General features: G+C 47.6%; 1 protein-coding gene across 2 annotated transcripts; it reads right to left on the reverse strand.

Annotated features, from left to right (window-relative positions):
- Positions 1 to 183: 183 nt before the first annotated feature.
- LYPD6 (LY6/PLAUR domain containing 6) lies at positions 184 to 23804 on the reverse strand. Of its 2 annotated transcripts, XM_072341825.1 has the most exons (6): positions 23443 to 23804; positions 22738 to 22894; positions 4910 to 5089; positions 3854 to 3952; positions 2188 to 2318; positions 184 to 2026 (listed from the first exon to the last, which is right to left on the reverse strand). In XM_072341825.1, exons 3-6 carry the CDS (start codon positions 5025 to 5027, stop codon positions 1865 to 1867), a joined length of 510 nt encoding a protein of 169 aa, XP_072197926.1. In that variant the 5' UTR covers positions 5028 to 5089; positions 22738 to 22894; positions 23443 to 23804; the 3' UTR covers positions 184 to 1864. The 2 variants fall into 2 exon arrangements, with proteins under 2 accessions (XP_072197926.1, XP_072197928.1); XM_072341827.1 differs by lacking the exons at positions 22738 to 22894; positions 23443 to 23804 and adding an exon at positions 19129 to 19286.
- Positions 23805 to 26538: the final 2734 nt, after the last annotated feature.

Consider the following 26538-nt stretch of genomic DNA (forward strand, 5'->3'; position numbering starts at 1 on the left):
CTGTGAAAAGCATATTCAGAAGGGCTGGGGAGGGCCTAGAAGGAGGGGAGACAAAGGAGGGGGTCACAAATGGAGGCCCAGCAGTGGCAGGGCAGCTGGTCCAACCCCACTGTGGGAAGGAAGCGAGGGCACAGGGCAGCAGGCAGCAGTTTTCTGAGGGTGCACTTATCTGACACATCACCTGTATGATTAAAGCATTTGTTTATTTGTATAACTGTACATCATTTACAATAGTTAAAAAATTAGGCATTTAAAAGGTAGCTCCCAGCCTCAAAATAAATATGGTGCAGCTCAGCATTATATGCCCAAAGAGACCCACGAGGCGAGAGCAGAGGGAGATTCATGTGTGGGGTCTCAGCTTCTTCTCCATGGCCTGTCCCCACTCTATCGTGGGCCTGAGCTGATGCAGTTCACCCCATCTCAGTAAAGGATCAAGGCCACTTTTCCCTCCTTTGACTGCAGGAGGAATTGGTGTAGCACACAGGGTTAGATGAATGAATTAAAGTGTTTTTTCTGTTAAATGCAGGAACACACACAGTCAGAATGGTTGGGTTGGAAGGGACCACAAGGATCATGAAGCTCCAGCCCCCTGCCACAGGCAGGGTCACCAACCTCCACACTGAATACCAGCCCAGGCTGCCCAGGGCCCCATCCAACCTGGCTTCAGACACCCCAGGGATGGGGTGGACAACAGTAACTGCACAGAATGATAGAATCATGGAATCATTAAGGTTGGTAAAGGCTTCTACGATCACCAAAACCAACCCCTCCTACATTGACTGCTGCCCATGTCCCTCAGTGCCACATCTCTGAGCTGAAGTGTGAGAGTCGCTCTCCATTCACTAACAGCACATCAGCAGGGATCACAGCTCCGAAGCCAAAGGGCTGCACGCAGCACTGGGAATGCAGCTTTTCCTCCTCCCGTCCACACTTTTTGCTGTAGCTCACCCAAAGAAAAGCCCAGCAGAGCTTAAGCTGTAACTGGGTAAAGCTCCTTGGAGCATGACTGGCCAACGTGGGTTCAGAAAAGAACTATTTGGGAAGTAAACTGTTCTGTGAAGCTTCTTTAAAACAAGACCATGGACACCCCGCCAGAGAGCTGAGATTAATGAGAAAAGGAGTTGATTTGTTTTCAACAGTGACGCAAAATGTTATATTTATATATATATATAGATAGATACTCTTATGATAATTTATATGCTACAGGCTCACCCACTTGCACAACCCATTTCTTTTTTCCCCAGCAATATCAGCACTAAGAACTTTGTAAATGCTTCGGATCCTACTCAATATACAAAAATAAATATTGCATACGTGGTGCCCAACCAAACCAAGGACCACAGGGAGCCACTGAGGATCCCCAACCACCCTTCCCCTTCTCCCCCCATGCCCACTGCCCACATCCCTCAGTGCCACATCCACGGCTCTGGGACACCCCCAGTGATGGTGACCCCCCTGTGCAATGCCTGGCTGCCCTTTGGGGAAGGAATGGTTCCTAATATCCAACTTTGTTGCTTATCCTGTGTGTTATTCAATGTGTTTTCCCAGAGCAGGCAGGCAGGATGCTGGGGTGACTGCTGTGACAATGAACGATGCCAACAAGAACATTCGGAACGAGTGAGCGATGGTAAAAGGAGGTGGCAGTGATGTGGTACTTCTAAATAAGAGAAGTCACAGAGACTCGATAGATAGACATTAGGAAAAGTCTAGGCCTGAAATCCGGGCACATCTTGCCTGAGTTTCACCCAAAACCAGCAGAGAAATGTGGGTTTTCCTCCTTTTTGAATCCATCTCCTTACCAGCATCACCAATGAACAGAGGCAGTTTTCAGATGCAGTTCTGAAGCGTGGGTCTGGATCCTGGTCTATGCCACGAGCCCCAGCAGGAGGCACACTGCCATCAGCACGGTGTGACCTGACAGCCCTGGGGTGCTGCTGAGGGGGGACAAGGTGGTGAACACAGCATCACTTGCATTCCTGGGCAACGGCAGGTTGCAGATGGTGCCTTCGCAGCAGGATGTGCAGATCTGAAAGACAGCAGGGGTGAACTGGGTTACTTCTGCTGCCGAGCCTCTGGGGCTGTCTGCACATCTCAGGAAGGAACCAGGGATGTTCAATGGGCTCCAGCTGCCGTGCTGTGGGCACAGCCCTGCCTGGTTTCACACAAAGCAGCAACCCTGGCACTCACCTTGTACTCCTCGTGCTTTACGTATGTGCATCCAGTAGACAGACAGTCCTCCAGGGGCACGCAGCGCTTGGTGACGGACACGCTCTCTCCCGTAACTCTCATCATGTGCTGGCTGAAGCAGTACCTCGTACCTAGAAGGAAAGGGAAATGTGTTCAGCTGACAAAGCCAAGGCTTGTGGTTGGTGTACAAGCAAGGAGAAAGAAGGGAGGAACCCTTACACTTCAAAAAGGAAAAGAGGATTCTGATGTATTTATTACAATACAACGGGGTGAAGTACCAAGTCCAAGCACTAAGACCTCTCCAGATCAGCAGTTTTCAGTCAGGTTGGTTCTGATGGTTACTACTAAACGCAGACACTGGGGCCACGACTGTCTCCTTCCACAGTGAGCTGCAGGCTCCACATGCTGGTAATGCTGTCATTAACTACATAAATACCACCTACTGCTGTCTAAACAGGGAGTGTCCGGGATTGTTGGTCTCATCCCATGCCAACCAGCCTGATCTTTTTTATTATTGTTGATGTTGAACCCATTTGAGCTCTTAAAGCAAATAAATTCTCAAGCAGATTGTGCTCCCTGACAGGCTGCAAGCACAGCTGGTTAGTCTGGAATTCACATGAATGTCTTTTTTCCTTCCAAGATAAATATTTTTTGTGAGGACACTCGTAATATCCCACAGGAGACCAGAACAGTGCCAGATAGAGGCAGAGCAGCAGTGCTGAGCCTATGGAAAGCACTGGAACAAACCAGCAGCATCCCAACACAGCTCCCAGCTGGCAGTGACACTGCCCACGTCCCCTGCTCATGAACAGGCTCCATCAGTGGATGGGGATGATCTCAATGTCTCTTAACTGAGACAGGGGAGGTTTAGGTTGGATCTTAGGAGGAAGTTTTTCCCCCAGAGGGTGGTGACGCACTGAACAGGTTGCCCAAGGAGGCTGTGGATGCCCCATCCCTGCAGGCATTCAAGGCCAGGCTGGATGTGGCTCTGGGCAGCCTGGGCTGCTGGTTGGTGACCTGCACACAGCAGGGGGTTGGAGCTGGATGAGCACTGTGGGCCTTTGCAACACAGGCCATGCTGTGATTCTATGATTGTTGATACCTGGTACCCAATGCCCTGAGTTGTCACCATCTACAGACTGATGGGGTTTATGGACCAAAAATAATGCAAAGATCTTGATGCCATCCAAAAAGAAGCAGTTTTGACTCCCCTGAGGAGCGTCACCAAAGCATGACCTTGTGCCAGAAGGGATCAAAGTGAACAGAGCAAGGCCTGGGTCCCATATCATAAAACCATAGAATCCCCTATGTTGGAAAAGACCTCTAGGTTCTCCAAGCTCATCTCCAATCCACCCCACCATGTCCACTGACCATGTCCCTCAGTGCCACATCCCCGCAGCTCTGGGACACCCATAGGAATGGAAACCTCCCACTCCCTGTGCAGCTAGTTTTACCACCAGTAAGAAAAGCACAGTCCTTAAATAGACATCAGCCTGAACCAATTTCCAACTGAGCTGGAGGAGTACGGGGAGGAAATGGAAGTCCTACACTTCACCCACTGCAATGCAGTGCACTGGAAGCACGGCAGCTCAGCACTGTCCCTTCAGTTTGGCACTGAGGTGTAGCAATGTAGGGTGAAGTGAGACGTTGCTGTGTGGCTGCTTACCTCTGGGGCAGTAGACATCCGGAGCCCAACGGTTGCATTCGTAATTATCTGCTGCCCTTTCACAGGTGAAACATTTAAATCCGTGAGGAAATGGGGTGGCTGGAAGGAACAAACCGTATTCAGTTATAATGACCCAATCGATCCGCTTCTGCTGTGCTTTTCATAGGCACATGGCAACGTACTCTTTTTTTTTAGACATCTCTTATTGCAACCGCAGCTGCCAGCTCCACCAGGATTAGTCCTGCTTTGTAAGAACCCCGCCACCACCACCAGTGCTCACACATCTGCAATAAGGGCCCCGTTCAGCTGTGTTTTCTCCCAGGAAAACTGCTTACTGCCCACTTCAAAGGGTACTAAGGCAAGCAAGGAGTGCTTGTTCTCTTGGAATCGGAGCTCACATCCAGTACTGTTACTTTACCAGGGTTGATAACGAAATATCAGATGGATTAAGTACTTCTGGATGCTGTCCCACCAAAAAAATAAATGGCCACTGTTGAAGGCAGGCTGGTGTCCCCAAAGGAAAGAAAAATCAATCTGCTGAACCTCCAGTCATTAGCAGCAGCCTCCGTCCTTGTTTATCTCGCCAAACGAAGAGCACAGCTTCCTAAGTGGTCTCCTGGCAGGACTTCTGTAGTGCATTCAATACGTCTTCAAGGCGCTGCCACCATCTCAGAAGCCAAATGGTGACCGGGTCACCTTTATCTTCACAGGGCAAAGCAAGCTGAGCCACTGCAGCCTTGTGAGCCGCATCTTGCTCCTCACCCAGCCCTGGACTGGTGTGAGCCAGTTCCATGAGGTTCACATGGGCCCTCCTCTCAAGCCTGCCCAGGTCCCTCCAAATGGCATCCCTTCCTTAATAAGCAAGTCAGGAACCGTTTATACCAGAGATACACGTGGTCATATTTCACCCACGGTCACAACTGATGTGCTTGGGTGAACTGCTTGGTCACAGTGGCCAGAAAACCTTGAAGGAAAAAGTAGAGCAACCCCGAAGCCCCTGCCCATCCACCCCCCTGGGAAGCCACGGTCTGGTTTCACCCTGCGGGCTGTGCTTACTGGAGGGATGGAGGTAAACGATGTCCTTCACTGTGAAGTCACGGGGCTGTGCAGCCCTCAGCCAGCCGGCCAGGAGGCCCAGCAGCAGGACGTGGGCCAGCCTGGGCTGCGAGGCCATCACCCGCCGTGGCCGTGCTCATGCGGTGGCCCTGGGAGTGCAGCAGTGGATGGAAAGCTCACCTAAGGATGGCAAAAACAAAGAAGTGAGCAGAGTGTACACATTGTGAACAGAGCCTGCCTCACCAAACCGCTGGTCCCAACATAGGCAGAGGTGACTTCCTCCTTGAAGACACTCAGGAGCCTTCCAGACATGGGCAACCTGCAGTAGATGGCCCTGCTTGAGCAGGGCTTGGTCCAGATGGACCCCAAGATGCCTCCAATTCCAGCCACCCTGGGGTCACTTTAGCTCTGCTTCCCAGTCTGGGTAAAGGGAGCTGCCCAAACACCCCAGCCTGTAAATAGCAGGTCTGGGTAGAGACCAAGGAACACTTTTTATTCTATAATGATGCAATGCTATTTAATAAGTCAAAGAATTCTGGAGACATTGCCCAACATGACGTGACCTGCTGCTGCTATCCCCAAACCTTTGCTTGGCAGAGGAACATTTGCTCAGCACCCACCTGCAATCAGCACTGCAATGGCAACTCAGGGCCTTGCTCTTATCTGGAAACAGCTCTTCTATTAAAACACCATGAAATCCATAAAAATACAGAGGGAAACAGATAACGCACAGTGTGGTGCCTGAACCACTGTTATTTTAACAGCACAGAGGAGGAAGTGCCAGTTTCCATCAGGTCTGGTCCACAGGTGTGCATCAGCCAGGGGAAAACGAAATCACCATTAGAAACAACAGAAATAAAGCAAACCTTTCCCAGCCACATGAAAGCAAAAAGGATGATGGCGAGTTCATACCCACAAACTAATAATTGATTATTTTTTTTCCTATTAAAGGAGACGTATATGGGTCACTGCGGATGTGACTTAAAACCTGCAGAATTCTGTGCAGCGCCAATTTTCTGTTACCCTCTTCCTCCCCTCCACATGACACTAACCTGAATTGCAGTTTGGGGGAAGAGTCGCACGGTATTTAGATCATACAGTCTGTTTACCAAAGGTCCGAGGCACTGACACAGAAGCCCCAGTTAACTCAATCTTTCCAGCTTCACCGGCACCTTTCCGATTACTTCTTCCTGCCCTCTGCCCTGACACGCCGCAGTGGAAGTTAACCATTGAGTTCCCCAAGCAGCAGCTCAATGGCCTCTTGTCAGCTCCCATTAGGGCAGTGACATGTCAGCCTTGCCAACACCACTGCTGCAGACAACGGGGGGTCCCCACCACACTGCCTCCCCTGGCTCCGGGAGAAACAAGGAGGCAGCTGGTGTGAGGATGGGTTTGTCCGCTTAGAATGATAGACTCATATAATCTTTAAGGATGGAAAGATATTGAGGCTATGGAGCATCTCCAGAGAGAGGGGCAACGATGCTGTGTGGGTTCTGGAGCACCAGTCTTATGGGAAGAGGCTGCAGGAATGAGGTGGTTCAGTCTGGAACAGAGGAAGCTCAGGGGAGACCTCATCCCTCCCTACAACTCCTGAAAGGAGGGGAGATCGGCCTCTTCTTCCAGGTGACAGTGATAGGATGAGAGGTGATGGCCTCATGTTGTGCCAGGGGAGGGTCAGGCTGGGAATGAGGAAACATTTCTTCTCCAAAGTGTGGTCAGGCAGCTGCCCAGGGAGTGTGGGGGGGAGAGGGTCACTGTCCCAGGGGGTATCCCCAGGGCCATGGGGATGTGGCACTGAGGGACATGGGTAATGGGCATGGGGGTTGGGTTGGGAATCCTAAGTCTTCTCCAACCATAATGGTTCTGTGATCATCTAGTCCAACCACAGTCCATCACCACAATACCCACTAAACCACATCTTACTGCAGCCACCCCCTCCTTGCTCTCCAGGCCCCATCTTCAAATTTCTCTTATCTTACATTTCTCTTATGTTACAGCTGTCTTATCTTTCACTTGTAAGATCCTGCATCGCGGTGCCCCAAGGCAATATTTCTGCTGCCAGAGAAATAAAAAAGCAGAGCAAGTGAAAGCTCCCACTCCTCAGCAGGATGCATCAGCCCTGAAGTACAAAGCACAGCATGTCAAGGCAGCAGCATCTGTGAGAGCCTGCAGAAAGCACACTGCATGGGGTACACGTGCACAGCCAGTGGTACCAATGTGCACCATGATGAGGTGATGTGTACCAGGGGTAAGCAAAGTCAAAGGAACCACAAGCAGTGCAATGCAGCAAGATCTGCTCCTGGATGCAACATAAGCAATTGCTCCTTGTGCACATTAACAATGGAAGAGTTTCTACTACCGAAACTACAACACATGCATTAATTTGTATCTCTCTTCAGCTTCACAAACTGACCCCCAATCTCTATCTGTGTGATGTTACCGCTGTCCAAAGACAAACATGGATGATAAGTACAGCTGCTATCTGCCCACCAGCACAAGTCAGCACCAGCATCTTGGCTAAGACTGAGGGAATGGCCGAACACGCCGTGCTCCATCCAGAATGCAGCTTCCACCTACAGAACCCACAGGAGCACTTGTGAAGGGTTCACTGGCTCTCCTCAATCCCAGCAAGAAAGAGTAATTAAACAATCAAACACAATTAGTGCCCAAATTACTCCCAGAAACGTGGTCAATCTAATCACCCTGCTGCTAATTACAAAGCCTGGGGTTCACTGAGCTAAAAGCCCTCATCCTGGGGCAGTGCAGAGGGTGCAATATGTTCCTTCCCACCCTCTGCCCTCCTATCCAACCCAATCTTTACCTAAAGATGCGAAACCAAGATATGTCCATTAGATAGATGACCCTCATTACATGTACCTTAATTGTGACCAACAGGAGGCTGAAGTTTCTGGACCTCCACAAACAGTTGTTTTAATGAGACGTGATAAAACTTCACTTATATCTTTGCATCCCCTGATGCTAGTTCAGATCCAAGGAAGAAAGCTGACTTTTAATTGAATATTTCAGATAATCAGTATTTGACTAAAAAAACAAAACAAAACAAAAACAAAAAACAAAAACAAAAACAACAAAAAAAAAAACAACACTTAAAATTCAGTCAGGTCATAACATTCATCAGAGAAAACACAGTTTATGGAAGCTAAAAGCTGTGAAACCGAGGTGACAAATTCCTGGTGAGGTGCAATTCATCCCCATTTCCCTCCACTACACACAACTAATTTATATTTTATCCAGTGCAATGTCCAAGCCTGCGGGTATGGACAACTCCAAATTAGCAGAAAGATGGACAAGAATGGTAAATCAATGTGAGACCTAACCTGCAGGTTTGTGCATGGCAGAGGGGCACCCCAAACCCAACGGATCTGCCCTAATTTGGGAATTCCACAGGACGACCTCGCTGCTCCGGGGGCCGGTGCACAGGGCTGACCTCAATGCGTGGCACCCAGACAGCCCGGCTCCACGCGGGCGGAGAGAAGGAAACCATGCATGAGCACAGAAATCCTGGGATTTTCCAGCTAATAAAGAAGCAAAAAGGAAAAAAAAAAACAACCATCCAACTTTGACCCGGCGGCTGGGCCACACTGCAAAGTGGGGGCAGGGTCAGGCTGTTAAATTATCTCCTAAATAAATGCTATATTTGCTGGTATGGCTGCAAGCACTCCTATCTTGGGCTGCTACCTGGCTAAACCATGCACTGGTTGCAGAAATGCCCCAGCCCCCTAATCTGCTCCAGACGGGCACACAGGGTGAATTTCTGAACGGCAGCAGCCATTGGGAGCCCATCAACCACATCCTTCCTGTTTACATTTCAGGTAAATAAAAAGAGCAAGTGGGAGTGCTGGGAAAGGGGAATGGAAATTTCATCATGTAGTCAACAAAAAATACCCAAATAAATGAAGAGACTTGTGAAATAGCAGCAGCCAATAGAATTTAAAATATTAAGGCATTTTCTGAAGGCTACGCCTCATAAAGCAGAATAGAAACAAGAGAAGCCCAAAGACTCTCATAAGCCTACAAAACGCAAGTCATGAAATTGCAAGAGGGAAACCCAAAGACCAGTGAGATGACTGTAAGGATTGATCCGCAACCTGGACACAGAATCCCTCCCAGCACAGATTCCCAGTCCAGGTAGTGGGTGAACACATCTACAGAAGAGTATTTGAAGTAGCAGCTCATCCCTCTGGGCTCTTGGATCACACTTGTATTAACTGTGGAGAACTGGGACAATGCAGGGACCAAGCAGACAGTCGGCACTAACTCCTTGTTTTTACCAGATCAAAAGAACCATTGCTTTGCCCAAGGCCAGTCCTGGATCGACTCACAGAGCACTTTGTTTGTGCTCCGGCAATGGAAGATTCAGGTTGTAGAAACACGCGTGAGAGCAGCTGGGAGGGTTTGGTGGAAAATAGGTCTGAGACAAACCCGTCCGTTTGGGATGGGCGGATTTTGGGTCTGGCAGCGAGAGGAGATGGTTACATGGAGTAATTGGGGAGAGAGCAAAGCAGCAAGCACCAAGACCTGCTGATCAACGGTCTGAGCTCTGCCCAATTAACAGAGCGTGCTCGGGGAGAATTAAAAAACATCTTAGTGACATCCCGAAATCTAATTGGGAAAAAAGAGCATCTTCAAATCAAAAATGCTTATTTTTAACTCTCTCCAGCAGGGCTGGGCGCACCACTTTCGCACCAACAATAAGAAACTTCTCTTGCTGATGAAACTGGCCGAGGTACACGATGGCGGGGTATTAACGGCACAGAAGACGTTACCGTTAAAGAGCGAGCCGCAGTGTCTGCCATCGTGCGGCAAACTGTGCCTTAATAAAACCATACATCAATCTGCACCATTGTGTCCTCGCTCTGCTCCTGCCTCCGCCCTCAGATCTTCAGAGCCCGTTGTGACAGTTCTTCTCGTACATCACCTCGCACATTTGACATGCTAGATTAGGCACCAAACCGCGCGCTGCCCAGCATCCATCCAGCGCCGGGATGGAGGGGCTGAGAGATCCACCCTGAAAACCCGCTGCTGGGGGATGAAGGCATTTGTTCTTTTTGTTATGAAGTAACTCAGAGCTCAAGCCTTCCCCCCCCAACAGAAAGGCTTTTTCAACCAAAAATCAGTGCAAAAAACATCAGCCCGTTGCTACTTCTCACACTGGGCAATGTATTAATGAAGGCGCTCGCTTTGCCCATTCATGCCGCCGTGCCGTATCTTTCTGCTAAACAACCCAGCGTTTTTCTGCAGCAGCTAATGACCAGCATGCAGCAGGGCTCTGGGCCATACAGTTCACCCAGAGTTCACACCGCCCTTCAGCTCCCACAAGTGGGTTTTGGCACGGCGCAGCACAAACACAGTCTGGGCACCCAACACTTTTGCTTGTTCCCAAAGCATGTCCGAAACCGGGCTGTAGAGGAGGAGATGCTGACACGTGCAGCCAGCCCTCAACTGGAAATAATTGGAAACAGGCTATTTCCAGCCTTATGCTGCAGGCACCCACATAGAGTTTAATACACAATGAGCTGAGCCTCATACGATTGTCCTTTAGAACAAACTTTCTGTGCTCATTTTTCTCTTGATAGAAAAGCTCATCCCCATTAAGCCAAGCTAGAGGTGGCATCCAGAGCCCAGTTGCTGCACCCAAATAAACACGACCTTCCTCTCACCCTGTTTTGTTATTAACACTGTTATCCCCTTTGCTCTGCAGGGACCATCATAGATGCTGTAGGAAATCTTCCCTTGCACAAATTTCTCTAATTAGTCTTGCTAAAATAAAATAAAAATTACATCAATTTCCTAATTTCTATCAACATGGAACTGGAACTGAAATGCTTTTCTCATGTAGGTTTTCAAAAAGTTATTCCATTGTAATCCCTAGATATTTATGCATGGGTTTTCTTAAATAAATATTAGAAACATTAGTTATTGTTAAAACCATGTAAAAGAAACTCACATTAGAAGAGACCAATTAGCGCTCTTTAAGCTGTCTGTTCCACACACGGAGTAAACAAACTCTACCACTTAGCATCATTAATTCATTCTGGCTTTCAATAGCTTTTCCAGAAAACCACAGCTCAGCAGAACCCAAAGCAAACAACCTTCCTCTGCTCCGCAGTGTTTGCAATTACTTGAATTCAATTAATTATTTGGTCCTCTCCGCTGTGATGGAAGCTTTAGACGTCATTGAGCCTTATAGGACCTGGTGAGTCGGGATGTTCCCTGTGCCCACCCATGAGGCTGCACAGTGCTCCTCCATGGGCAGCCCCTTATCCCTATCTCTGTCCTCCATCGTTAGCAGCACCAGATACAACACTCAACAAAAATACTGTTGCTGTATGAGGTGGTTCAGCAGAAAAGCACTCCCGTGATAATTAATGTTAACATGTCCTAAGGCCAATGCATGCACTTTTCTATTTGTTCTTTTTCACTAACGGTAAATCAAGGCACTGCACAGTGGTAAATGCTGCTGCACTAGAGACAACATCAGGTTCTCATTCTCCTGGATTTCTCATAAAACCAGACCTCCACATTGGTAATTAATGTTGTAGAACAGTTTGTCCTTCTGTCCAACTGTTACCTTAATCTGAAGCTTGTGGGTTTTGTATTACGTCAGATCTTGGTTAGCTTCAAGCCCAAACAGTGGATAGGAAAGGTGAATGCTCTGAAAACACAATGCCTGGCTGGCTGACACGTTACCAGAATAACAAAGTTATCTTCATGTGGTCTTTGTGCCTCATGGCAGAAGTAATGCACACACAAATAAAGCAACCTAAAGAAAGGGCAGGATGACCACTGGAGATCTTAGATGAAGGCTGTGCCAGCACCCATGTCATTCAGTTGACACACTTCAGTGTCACAGGATCACCAGATGCCAATTATTACATAGGATGCTAAATAACATGCCTGGTATCAGTAACCGGTAGCTAAGATGCACCTCCTCCATCAAACCTCCCACTGCACTGGAGGCTTCCCTGCTCCTTTGTCAGCCTCTTCATCTGCTCTGCCTTTTGCCAGATCCAAATGCCTCATTATCTTGGCGTTAGAAAGCTGAGTTTCCCAAGGCACACGGTGTTTATGGAGTACCATCAGTAATTCCAGCGTCTGCCAGCACAGAGATGTTATCTGCAGCAGAGCCGAAGAATGCCTCAAAATCATGCTCCAACTCATCTGCTTTCAACGCTCACCTACAGGACGCACTAAAGCAAAGGGTGTTCTCAAAGCATGCCCCCCTGATTCAACCAGACGCTCAGTTTTTGCACATGAATCATCTGAAATTCTACAGGCCACGATATATAGCTTTCATTATGTCACAGCTGACATTTTCGCTGCTGGAACACCGTGATTTACTGGTTCTCATTAGTCCCAAACCCCACTCTCAGTCCTATCCTCAACTTGTAGGGGAATACTTGTCTGATCAGTGAAATGTCGGTCTGACATGAAGATGCACTGCTCTTCATCTCCTAATTTCTCTAAAATTGACTTTCCCTGACAACCACTTCCAACGCTGACAGTAAGCACATACCACCTTAAATACCAACTCTGCAAGGACACCTCCTCCAGCCTCTGGATTAGATAGGCTACTTGCAAAGCCAATCCCACCACTATTGCCACAACACTGCTGCATTTTTATCACAATGAATACACAGGAATGTCTGACACCTAAGAAAACCATTTAAATATATATATATATCTGAATCGAGACCTCAAATGAGACCAAGAACAAGACCAATATCAGCATTAGGCAATGGGACCGATACCATCAGAGGGACTAATTTTTCCCCACAAAGGCACTATTTGTAGAAATGGGCTTTTTAAACTCATCTAAAAGGCTCCCAAGTCCAGAGCACATGACCTCACACTTTAAACTCTCCCCACTTTCTTCATTGTACACATTTACAGTTGCAGGGTTCCATGACGTCTCCCAACAGCCTGCCAAAAAGCAGCCGACCGTACCCACGGGGCTGCTGCCTGGATCCAGCTATTGCACCTTCTCCCATCATTCTGTTGGCAGCCAAGGAACTCCTCCAGATCTCTCATCTGCAGATCATACTGAGATAAAACTCAGAACAGAACTGTTCACAAGCACTGAAAACAAACGTCTCGGAGCAGTGAGAACAGCTCAGTGCCTAATATAGGCCTTGTGCTGCTCCTTCTTGGAGATACCACAACCTGACCCAGCCCTCAGGCATCACTCAATAGATAAAAGTTTACTCCCTAAAGCCTGTGGAGAAGCTTACAAGGAGATGGACTGAAAATTCAGCAGTCTTACAGGAGCTAAGGATACACTGGAACGCGTTTGATAAGGGGAATTCCACATTGCTTTCTGTGGCACTAATTAATCTCCCTTTTACATGATCTTGCAACATCTTGAAAAATTAAAATCAGGCCAAAGTGCTGAGAGAGAATGAAGGCCTCTCCAAGAATATTGTATATCAAATGCAAATTGCTCTATAACATCTACTACCATCACCACCACCATACTCACCAGCAGCTATACATCCCAGCACTGAAACACTGACACCCTGACATCTGGGTTTGTCACAAGTCATTGGCTGTAAAACCACCTACAAGTCTGTGTTAGGTTCTTACGGGAAACAGACTCCCTGCATTGCACAGGGACACCCACAGCACCATCAGACGCTCAGAGCCCATCCAGCCTGGGTAGGAGGGGTGTCTGCAGGGATGGGGCATCAACATCTTTCTGCCCACCCTTTGCCTCACTGCCCTGATGATAAAAACCTTCCTTGTATCCAGTCTGAATCTCCCCTTTTTCAGTCTGAAACCATTTCCCCTTGTACTCTCACAACAGATCCTGCTGAAGAGTCTGTTCCCTTCCCTCTCACAGCCTCTCTGTAGGTACTTGAATGATAAAGCCTCAGTAACTCCAAAAACACGTGGATCCTGAAGTTTCCACAAGCAGACTCTTCCCTGGCCCCATTCTCTGCCGCTCTGGGGCTCGCTGGATGGCGTTCAGGTCAGCCTCACAACCAGCAATGCTCAGCAAAACAACCCGCTCAGGGCTGCCTCCCTCCAGCAACCCCACCACAACACAGCGCACCTGAAAATGTACCTTTCTGCAGAAGGGCAGGTAACTGAAGAGATCTGGGTCTGCTGAGATGCACAGGATAAGGCGTGCAGTAACCAAGGCTCCCGGAGCAGGGCAACAGGATCCCTCCCAGCGCCTCATAAAGTTATACAGCGGCGTGAGAGGCACAGGAATTAATTAGAAAGCGGGTTTCTGTGTCTGATCGTGTGTCTGCTCTTTGTTTACAAGGAGGAAGGGCACCGGGCTGACTCCTCTGAAACAGGATGGCCCCTATTGGCCCACTTACGCTCTGATGGAAAGAAAATTGCATTGGCAAAGATAAGAATGTCACAGAAATGACAGGAAAAAGAATTGCTAGAGGGCAGTTTGTGGAGCCTGCTCTGCAATTTGTGCCCTGTGGGTCTCCAAAGCCTTCCATGCATTTCCCCCCGTGCAGTGCAACCTAGAGTAAAGACAAAAGGTGCTAAGCTTCCACAGAGGATTTCTTTCTCCCGGACTCACCCACGTGAATCTTAAAAACCCTAAGAATTAAATAAAAATAATTGTAAAGGTCAGCTTTCTACCAGAAATCAAGCAGCTACAGCTCTAAGCTCAGTTTCTATAGGGCTGGGGTTGGTCATCCTCCCGGTCTTCTCCAGCCTTATTGGTTCTATGAAACACTACTTTAAAAGGATTCTTCCTTGGGGCTGAGGCTGTGAGCCCTCCTGCAGGCTGAGTGTGGGACCCAGCTCGTCCCAAAGTGTCAGGAAATTGCCTTTTTTTAATTCAAACAGAAGAGATTAAAAACATGACAAGCAGCCACCCTCTGTTATGACAGAACTGCGTGGATATTCCAGCATTTGATTTATTATCAGAGGGTTTGGCCGCTGCGAAGCTCTGAGCCACGCTGCTGTGCCAGATATATGATGTCACATCACTCCATTCCTGACTCCCTGCCAGTTTGAGCAGTGATGTTAAATGAAGCCAAAATGAGCTTCCTGTGCTGCGCTCGAAACAAAAGAGCATTTTTACCACATCGCCCTCAGGGCTGGTAGAAATATATACATCCAGCTCAAGACAGAGTCATCGTCTTATCGTATTATCGACTTCTCCTCGCACAGAGCAAAAATACAACGTGGGATATGACATAATGTCACTATATTTAAGCCAGCACAGACAGACACAGAGAGATTTCAAAACAGGGCTGGCAATGTCCACGCTTCTATGCTGGGAGCACATGATGTGGGGCAAGGAGATGTAACCTCAGTCCTGTTTGGAGACTGAAGAGCTTTTATTATGGGCTCTGAATGACAAGAAGTGATCTAGACCTTGATGTAACACCACTGCCAGCCAGTCTTCTGCACTGTAGGCACCCAGGGAGTTTAACCATATTAAAGAGTATAATCGCTAGCCTGATTTGGAGGCAATCTGCAAGGCAGGTGCTGCAGTTCTACCCAGCCCAGGCCATGGCCACTTACCTTTAAAAGCATTTGGTGTGCCCAGATGCAGTCTGTTTGCATCTCTCTGAGCAGCAGCCATTGAGGATGCCAGCTCTGAAGGAACAGGCTTGGTAGGTTTATCTTGTGCAGTCTGGGTTGGGTTCAGCAGCAGAGCATTTTTGCTTCAAAACATGGCCAAGGATAGAATGATGGTGATGCTTTCTTTAAGGAATCCCACTATCTAATTTGAAGTGTCAGAGGATAAAGAAACATCAGGTCATATGGAAAGTGCTGTACCATATAGCCAAGTCTCACATATTGCATGGTTTACCTGTGGGACACTATTCTGGTACTGCAGAAGCAGCACAAGGCAGTGCTGCATGCACAACTAAGCATGATCAAAGAACCCAGTAAGGCAGATTCGGATCCCAGAGGATGGAGCAACCAAGGACTGACTGCAAAGACACCTGGACCTCTCTGGATGCCCATGGAGATACCACAGCCTACTGGCTACTGCAGCTACAGCCTCAATCCTGAACGATGAACACATTTTAATTGACCCGTTGTGAGGTACCGTGCCTCAGAAAACACAAAGTGTTTGGAGTGAATGGACACAGACCATGCTTAGGATTTGAAAAGAGCAAGCAGACACTTCATGTATTGAAATGTTGGAGAACAATGAGAAAAAAATGCAACAAATGGATGGTGATCAGACAGATCTGGTGGCTCAGACCTCTAACTGGCGGCCCTGCCCCGCCAGATGCTGCTGAAAGCACATGCAATCATTTCAAGACAAATCACCTTGAAAGTAATCCTCCCTCAAGAGAGCTTATGATATCCAACAAATGTAAACCGTTTTTCAGACATCCATGGAAAGAAGAGGATTGTAAAGGTCTCAAAAGGTCTCAGAAAAGCAATTACGTAGTGAGGACCCTGATCAGAGAGAAAAGCTTTGTCTTTAGACAAAGGCTGGCGCCAGTGAATGCAATTATCAAGCATTCTAGGCCAAAGAGGACAAGATCAGCTAAGTGGCTTTCATTCTGATGGAATTCTCTGTTCCATCATTCTGATGGAATTCTCTGTTCCATCATTCTGATGGAATTCTCTGTTCCATCATTCTGATGGAATTCTCTGTTCCATCATTCTGATGGAATCCTCCATGCCACCTGGCTGGCAGGTATGGCCCAAGTGTCAGAAATGTGAACTTCTGTGGCCAAACCCATCAAAATAACGCCAAACCAGAAATGCCAGACTGTATCTGGAGACACGACACACATCCTTCTCCTAGCAACTGATGCTGTCTGAGAATTTGTTAAATGCATTTCCTGCTTACAAACAAGCTACAATGAGCAGAAATGGAAGAACATGCTACAGATAGCAACTCTGCTAAAGACCTCATCTGAATTTGTTGGGTAACAGCAAGAGCTCAGCTCCCCACTTGGCTCGCTGACTATGTCAGTGCGATGTGTTGGTGTCCCCAGACCTGGGCAGCTTCCCACAGCTCTGTACGAGGAATGGAGAAATGCTTTTGCATATAGACACTTATCCATTCGCGATAGCAACACAGAAAGCTGCAAGACCTCAGAACTTCCTCTCATAACACATCCTCTTGACAGACATCTGAGACGAGTCCACTAAATGCACAACAGTCCCAAGTCTGAAGTGCTGGTTACTACCTTGGTCCCAGTTTCTGGAACCTCAATATAATTTTCATTCACTGGCATCACCAGCAAAGCTTTTCATACCCATTTGGACCACCAAGCCAAGCAAGCACCCTCACAGCACAAGAACTGAAAGAAAAAACCTGACAGAGAACACACCTTGCATGGTGAGCAATTTGGTGTATGGTCCAAAGCACCAAGACCTGTCCTAATCACTTAGAGCTCATTAATTTACAAAGCTTTGGCCCAACTCTAGTAGCTGGCAGATGATCAAGCTTTTAGTTGATGTGATCCAAAGTAATCCACTAAAAGGCATTTAAAAGCTAGCTAGAAAATAAGTATATTTCATATCATTAGAAGTACTAAAAACTTTTAATGGCACCAGACCGTCAAGGTGAGGGAAACAAGTTTTTTACTTGATTTTCTGTTCATGTGAAATCTTCATCTGAGCGTATTTCCACCCCAGGCACCACCAGCAGTCAATGCACTGAGTCTCCCAAGGCTCAACCAGCACCTCTGAGCCCTTGTGCTGGAGAAAGGCAAACAAACAACCTGATACGTCTTACTGCTTCTCTCCCTTCTTTTCATTGTGTCCTCAAGCTTCCTGAGTAAAAGAGGCTTTTGCCTCTTCACCAGGGCTTCCTCTCCCTTCCCCACCAAAACCATCTCTTATCAACTCCAAAAAGCCACAGGTTGGCTGTCCTTGCTGCCTAACACCAAGCTAAAAAGTATTTTATTGTGTATAAACATCTCCCTTTTTTTAAATGGGTAAAGATCTGTTGGTTCAACAGTGCCCCTGGCTGCTTCACCCAAAGGTCAGCCAATTAAGTAGTAGCTTCAAAAATCAATTCGGGGTGTACACAGAGATAGCTTTATAAAACCTCTTTTGATCTGGGGAAAAGTAAGATTAATAAAATGATAGCAAGAATTTTTAGAACATTTTAAAGTCACACACCTCCGTACCACGGCAGCTGGTAAAGAGCTACATTGCTTGGAACAAACAAGCTAAACTCTTGTTGAAAACTTCTAACGCCACTAAAGAACTTCCAAGGCTTTTCAGTCCTTAAAAGCCAAATGAGTAACCGGGATCAGTCTCTGAGCAACCTGATCTAGAACTGGATGTCCCTGTTCATTGCAGGGCAGTCAGACTAGATGACCTGTAAAGATCCATCTCCAAGGGCTCTATGAAACACATGCGCACTCACCATCCAGCTTAGGAAATAAGAGGAGGAGGACGAGGAACACCGAGGGGTTCTCACCTGCCAGAAAGTGCTTCCTGCAGACAACCCCCTTGGATGCTCCTTCTCTGAAATTATTGCTCCCACTTGGACCAGCCCCAGCCCTGCAGGGTGAGCCCAGATCCCCACGTCCTGGCACCACACTCACCTCACTGCAGGAATGCTCCAGTGATTTGGGAGCACGAGGGCACCTGGAGTGATATGTGCTGCTTCTATCTGCAGGCTGCCAGCTGCCTCCTCCACGGCTGAGCCCCAGATGTTCGTCTGGGAAGAGCACTCTAAGACTGGTGGGGATTTCCACCAAATCCAGCCCCCTGCGTGGTGGGTTTTAGGCTCTCTTAACATAAAAATCAATTAACACAGGAATGCCAGGAAAAGAACGCTCCTTGACTGAATGCTACATTTATTTCTCATTGGTCTCCACAAAAACAAAGCACTAGATAGGTACGGTATAAATAAAGTATGTAAAACTAACTTAAACCCCTTTCAATATGATCTAGTATTAGATATGGAGGTTGGCGGCCCTACCTACAAGCAGAGGGGTTGGAGCTTGATATCCTTGAGGTCCCTTCCAACCCCAGCCATTCTGTGACAGTATGGAATATCAACATGGGTAAATCACCACAATAACAGTATTGCTCATACTGGACATGAAAACCCAGCAGTGCTCATACCACAACCATACACGGCTCCAGCCTAAACCAGCCGCACATCAAAGCTGTCAGGCCAATATACTGCCTAAACACAGCGAAGCTGATCAGTTCAGAGTGAACACGGCTGCAACGCAGGGAGACCTTCCAAGACAAACCCAAAGATGGTGCATTTCACCCTGAGCACTCACCAGCACAGCTCAGCGGTCACAGCAGCAGGCAGTTTCCACTTGTTGCATCCAAAACAAAGCTCACGCGATGCCGGTCAGAAAGGCTCCAGATAGACAGGGTACCAAAACTGAGCTGCTGCTCCTTGCAACACAAGCGTTGGGAGCCAACGGAGCTGTGTGAATGCAGCAGCAGATGGGCACACCCACATCTTAAGATGCTGCATTTTTACAAAGAACTTCCATTCTTTTAGAGACAATGGATGTTGTTTCCAGTCGCATCGGGGCTATTTTGGGAAACAGGCTCTCCACACATCGGCCAAAATTAGCTCAAAAAGAACACGAACGCCATTGTTCAAAAAGCAGTATCTGATGAGTAGCCCAGCTGAATCTACATTGTTTGCTTCAAAAATCACGCGTGCCAACATGAAGCCATACACAGATGAAGACATGCATGGGAAAGATTGGAACTGGCAAGCACCAAGAAATGCAGCAGTTCTCATTTTGGGTACATTTCCCTCCTCCTTCCACCAAGCGTATTTCCAGACGGCTGCACGGAACACAGCTTCACACCCTCACAGCTCCCGGAGCATCGCTGCACACACGTTATGCACACAGAATGCACACCCTGCAGCCCTACAGCCCACGTAGCTCTGAGATGAGCTCTGCAGGCATCTCCCTGCAGCAGCCCAGCAGAAAGGCAGCAGCTCCAGCAGCAACGCAAGCACTGTTTCCTACTAGCTAATGAGGAGGAAAGAAAATCAAACACTGGCACAGCGGCACTTAGCACAAGTTCCTGCAGTAAATCATAGGCTAATGATAAACCCAGGCACACAGTTTAGTTTATAGGAATTTTTATAGTGTCTTTGGGCATTTGGTGGCCATACCTAATAAGCTCGCACTTGGCTGAGTTCACATGCATGCAGCCTGCAGCATTCCTGGATGTAAAACACCAGCAAAACAGCAGCGTCAGATCACCTCCAGCCTTCCAGAGTCAAGTTCCTCACAGCACTATAAACTCATTTCTAAGCCCAAATAATTTGGTTCGTTAGATTGTTGCACAGCAAATCCCTCAGAACGGAAATGTCTGTCAATGCGAACCCAAGTCATTCTGCAAACTGCCTGACTCCAAAATATTTACTCTCTGGTTTTGCCAGCCAAATACCTTGGCTGTATGCAGAGCCGGCTGACAGGCAGGCAGCCTCCCATGTGCCATCGTTTGTCTGAGCAACAGTTAACCAGCTGGAAGTTGGGGCACACAAAGGCAGTGGGTTGGCAGATATAAAGAAACCGCCGACAGAGTTTGATGACAGAGATCCACATAGTTCTTCTAAAGAAAGGCAGTTGGACAGGAAAATAACAACAAGCCAAATAAACTCCCCAGAATCTAAACATTATCGATTATATTCAGGTACACATCGACACATAAAGAAGACAACATTATTTTTACTTATCTCTGACTCTGTTGCTCCCATCTCTTCCTTTTATAACTAGCACAAACCCTCTGCAGGCTATAAAAAGCAAACACTGAGATGTGCCCCTGCCACAGCCGCCCCAAAATGCACAACACGCATTGCCTGCACCCCAAGTATACCCCAGTACTTAACTTCCAGGAGGAGCTCTCCATGGAAAACACAGCTTATTGCTGGAGCATATGGCGGCCGAGGGATCAGAGCCACTCTGTCCTGTGAGTAGGTCACCCCACACAACAAAGAGCATGGAGAATTCAACGGGGGGAAATATGGGTATATGCAGAAAAATGGCTTCAATACGGCTGTTCTAACAGTCAGCAAAAAAGTGAAGGATATTCAGCTTTTTTTTAAGGCTTTCCAGCAAGCAGGCAGTCTTGTTGTTCAAACTGACTTGTCCTCCCAGAGAAACCGTGGTATCCAGAACAAAGAAAATGATGAAATAAATACAGAATTGATTTGCTCTCACACGTTCTTCTCTAATTATATCACAAGAAGTGATTGTCTAATGAAGCAATCTATCTGTACTGCCAAAAGAAGTAGCAGCAATTCTATCTTACCACCTACTTTGCACTATTCTCACTCAGTAAATGACTTCTTACAAAAGGAAGATGCATATCAGCAATCAAGATACACAGCATTTTACCCAGCCACCCTAGCATTAAAATAAGCATTTGGTTTCAAGGAAAATGAGCTCATTTTAACTAACGAGGTCTCACTGAGTTTTACCAGGCTCGGCATCGCTGCACCATGAGCTGCCTGCCTCCTCCAACACATCGACCTGCTGCCGCTGCAGGGCCAGGAACGGGCTGGGAGTGCATCACAGCTTCACGCCATCAGGTTTGTACAACAACATCTTCAGGAAGTCACAGCAACCGAATCAATGCTGTACACACCAACCAAGCCGGGGTCTTACAGTGGTGGGAATCCTGGGCCAAACACTGGGTTTGCAGTGGAAAGCCCCATTCCTACTCACGACAAACAGAAAACAAACAAAAGAACCTATTTCTGAACTACACTGTAACTTCTGCTTTTTACACCAGAGAGCCCAAGGAAATCGGGCTCCAGATCAAACACCTGAACGCCAGATAATTAAATGAGCGGATCGCTGACGCATAAATAAAGGTTTAGATTCGCGGCAAACAAGTATCCTTCTGTAATCCAACCAGGTCAACTTTTCAGACTTTTTATTATGTCAGCGCTGGCCTAAAAACCCAATGGAAACACTGGAGGGGTTGGGTTCTCTGCCTGCTAGTGGGGTCAGACCTGGGGAGCATCCCAGTGTGACCTACATGGCCATGTTTGTGCAAAGGGGGATTTCTGCAGCAATAACGGAGAAACCCCGCGGGTCCCACTCACACCAAGACCTCCATTGCTGGGACCTCTATTCCAGCCATGGATGTTCACAATCTGTGGTAACCATCCGACCCATGGACAGAAATAAGTAACCACAGCCCCCAGCAGCGCCGGGGCAGCAAGTGCTGCCCAATCAGCAGACATGCACCCAGTAACACATCACATTAAACACAATGGGTATTTCTTTAGGTAGTGCCATGATTTGTGCCAGCTTTCATCCTACCCATGTCCATTGCTAAGGAAGAGTTTTCAAGATATAAAAGAAATCAGGTGGCTGTAAGACTGAGCTACGTAGTGAGCCTCTCATGCTGGTAAGTGATGTGGTTTAGTGCTTCCACACCACTCGCTGCAAAACACGACCATCCCTTATAAACGGTCAATACTGCCTCCAACCAAAGCATTTTTGGCAGAAATAAAGGCATGCATCAGCTACAGCTGTAAACATTTATTTTCCTAAGAAATCTATTTTTTTCCATAGTGATAGATGTCTGTTTTTTTCAATAACATTGATGTGTGGAAGCTCTTTTACAATGCATTTCTCCCTTGCAGAGTTCTGTACAATCACTGCATTTGCTTTTACTTTGAAATCAGTTTGTGAAGAACCACATTTTCATGGACACAAGGGAATCACATCCACCCTTTGTCACCCGGCCAAATCCAAATGAGCCGTGCAGAGCAGCACGAGCCGGGCACGGAATGTGCATTGCTGTAACTATTTGCTCACCCAACCAGCACAAAACATTCACTTTTCCACTGTAATGCAAAATAAGGAAAAGCAGATATCACACACACAACACAGGAGCAGTACCTCTGTGCCATGTCCCGTGGTTCAGGGGGCTCCCGTTGGGCTCTCAGTGTGGTGGGGACCTGGCAGCATCCTCATCCTCCTGCTGCTCGCACTGCTGCTGGCCCTGGGCTGGTTGCTCAGCCCCCTCCGTCCTGCGCTGCTGACGGCTCTACCCTGGCTGGGGAGGGAAGTGGGGATCTCAGCAGGGCACAGCTCGTGCTGAGCTCGGAGTTTCTTTTATGCTTTGTTATGAATGAGATGCTAAGTTAGTTCAGGCACTTATATATGCATATGTATGGTATGTATATATATGCACATCTATTGCCTGATTCAGTGGGTGGCAACCTTGCCCACGGCAGGGGGCTGGAAATGAGTGGTCTTTAAGGTCCCTTCCTACCCGATCATTCTATGATCTTTAAAGTCCCTTCCAACTCAATGATTCTATGGCTCTGTGATCTCTAAGGTCCCTTCCAGTCCACCCATTCTATGACTCTATGACATATAACCCGACTGATTATTATTTTAATATTCTTACTCTCTCACACAAGTCTTCCCTGTCTTAGGAAGGGAACCTACATATGGCAAAGTGTAAATTCAAAGCATGTCCCCACTGGAAGCAGAAGCTCAGCATGGATAGGTGATACCCTAAGCATGCACAGGTTGCTATATGGGCTGAGGGGGGGGGGGTCGCAGTAGGAAGAGGGGAGCAGCCCCCGTTGTACTCACCCCAGCAGTTCCAGTGCCGGTGCCGCCGCTCCGGAGGGACGACGGCAAATGCTTTGCTCCGGAGGGAGTGTCCTCCCCGCGGTGAATCAGGCTGCCTTATCCCGGCATAATGTTACAGAACGCTCCGCTCCTGCAAAATCCCGAGCGCCAGGCTGCGGGGTTTCATCTCTTGCCAGTTTCAAGTGGGTTTTGTTATCATGCAAAGAATGTAATTACGTACAGCTCACTGTATTCGGGGCTGTTTCCCAACAGACGGAGCATAAATATCGACACGCATGTAGAGGAGCATGACATCACGTTGTAGCGCAGTTAAGTGGCTTTTAGATGACAAGCAGTGCCCCGTCCTTGACAAAGCAAAGATTAGATAAAGTATTGGACGGGAGCCACGACTGCCGGCTGCCTGTACCAGCATAGAGTCTAACAACACCATTTATTTCAGAACATTAATTAGTCATGCAGAAAGCATTCAAAACAGATGAGGAGACTCTTCCCCCCCCCCCAGGAGCACCGGCACTAAGTCGGGCATGGAGGAGCAGCGCAGCCCGTCCCCATCCCCAGCCCTGCACACACCGGTATTTCCTGCTCCTGTTTCCTCCCTGCATCTCATGGGAACACAACCTGCAGTGAGCACGCTCCTAAACACCCCATGGACCGGGCCAAGGGTATTTCTGTCCTCTGTGTTTCGAGCACCACCACGTGTGCACTCCTGTCTGGGATTCCATTTCCCCACACTTTGCTCTGTTGGAACAATTTCTGTTCACTCACCAGTGAGGCTGCCAAGTCAGACCCACAGCTTTAGAGGAGATGCTGATTACTTACCTGGAAATGGAGGACGCGTCTTTCTCTTAGGGTTACTGTGGTACAAATGTTGGTTTTGCAGATCCTGTGGTTTTGCAGGGAGAATACTGCACATAGGGCAGTGCATTGCCTGGGGAGGAGCACCCAAGGATTACCCACCTTTCATTAAGTGGCTGTAGAACCGGCTGGGGCACCTCGGGCATTGGGTGCTATCCATGGCCCTATCTGTGATGGCAGCCTCACCCCAACACAGAGAGATAAATGTCTCAGCTAATGAGAACAGAAGGTTGGGAAGGGGGAAGATGCTGAGCGTCAACCACTCTAGGACCAAGTTCTTGACTCAGGTCTTTTAGAATGAATAATTAGTTTTGTATCTATTCCCACAAATGTTGATAGGAACAGACTCACCTGGTCAGAGCATCCATTGTTACTGACCAGCCCAGCAAGGCAATGGGGTCAGTGTACAGAGGGCAGAAGGAGCAGCAATGCTATGGCACAGCAGTGGGGAAAGCTGGAAAGGGCCACAACAGAGTAGGATCTAATTGGCACAGAGGGGATCAGAGCTTCATGCTTCTCCAGGGAGAGGACAAAATAGATGCAGAAGGTGCCCCTACTCAACAGTACATCCAGGTATAAAATGGGAATTTCAAGCAGCCCAGAAATTTTGTTTATAGAGTCACGTTTAAAATAACATGCAAAATCGTGCAAGTCACAAAATAAATTGTAAAGCATTTTAAGAGTCCCATATAGCTTTGGGGATTAAAGAAGCGATCAGTGTTGACCTGAAAGGCTCGGAACTCATTGTGAGGGCCATGAGTTCCTCTGTGGAGGCCAAGCACCCAATGCATCCTGCAGTACAGATATGGGCATGGAAGGGCGACCAGCAGCCATTAACCACAGCCTCCAAGTGGATGCTGCACTTTATCACACTGAATTCTGGTTAATCCAGAAGACTCAAAGGCCGGCTATTAGTAGTTCTCATTAATTCCTTAATTTGGAAGTCTATATGAAAGAGTTAACAATCATGGATAGAAGTACTCAGTAATGTTGGTTCTGTTGGTCACCGATCCTGTGTTTGTCTGTAGGGCAGATGAATCGTGGGCATCTGTTCCTTCAGAAATGGTTTGGGTGTCTTTTGTAGATGCTGTGACTCCGTCTTTGTGGACTGTGTAAAAATAGATCTCCATTTTCATAGATCTTCAGACACTTTCTCATTTCCAGGCATGAGAACACAGTGCTGCTTAACAGCACCATCAGTACAGCCTTTCAAAGCAGTTTATTCATTGCTTGCTCGTGATGGTTTCTGAGTGTCCTGTTCACAGCTGGTGAACATGAAAGCTGTTTCTCTGGCTGCAAACAGCTCACATGAACAGCAGCACACATCTTAACAATGCTGTGTCAGATCCCTCACTTTCCCTTAAGCACTAGAAAGGAGCAAAGCCAGGACTATTCCCCTACTGGGGGATCACTGTTCCTGGGGGTGTCCCAGAGCCATGGAGATGTGGCACTGAAGGACATGAGCAGTGAGCATGGGTTGGGTTGGGGTTCTGAGAAGTCTTCTCCGACCCTATTAACTCTCTGATTCTATCACCTTCTTATTTCATGTCCGTCATCACCTCGTCAAGAAGCAAGGCTAAACTACTTTGCACCCGTGTCTCGGAGCAGTACACCCCCTAAAACATACACCTAGTCATTACTGTTCACAGTAGACACTCATGAGTTTGTCATTTCCACCACAGCAGGAAAAAAGTTTAAGATCAGCAACGAGGGCACTAAACTTTGTGCCACAGGAACAAGACTGACGGTGCTCCATTTCCAAACATTACGCAAGTTTAATTGTGCTCATCTTATTTGGTATGAGATTCCAGGACAACAGCTTGGAGACATATTCTGAGCTATTGGTATTTTGTAGTTGTATTAAAACCTAAGGCTTAGGTTCCTGCATGCCTGAACAGCCTTTGATTTCACATGCAATTAGTGACATAATTAACAACATTTAATAACGTTAACCAGCTATTCAGAACCAGAAGACTGAATGAGCAGCCTAAATGGGGTGCTCCATGATATCAGCAAGATCACATTTTCCAGTCCTACAAAGGAAGTCAAGGTGCTACTGGTCTCATCTGCTTAGAAATGACTTTCCCAGCAGTGAAAGAAGGGACACACCAGTAGATCACAGCATTTCATAAAGAACAGGGCATAACGGGCAGCCCTGTGTCCTCTATGTGACTTGGTTTACATATCGTTTCAGGAGAGAAAAACGTCTGATCAGTTATTTGATCCAAGGACTCTCAGTCT

The sequence above is a fragment of the Excalfactoria chinensis genome, chromosome 7, assembly GCF_039878825.1.
Source record: "Excalfactoria chinensis isolate bCotChi1 chromosome 7, bCotChi1.hap2, whole genome shotgun sequence".
NCBI lineage: Eukaryota > Metazoa > Chordata > Aves > Galliformes > Phasianidae > Excalfactoria > Excalfactoria chinensis.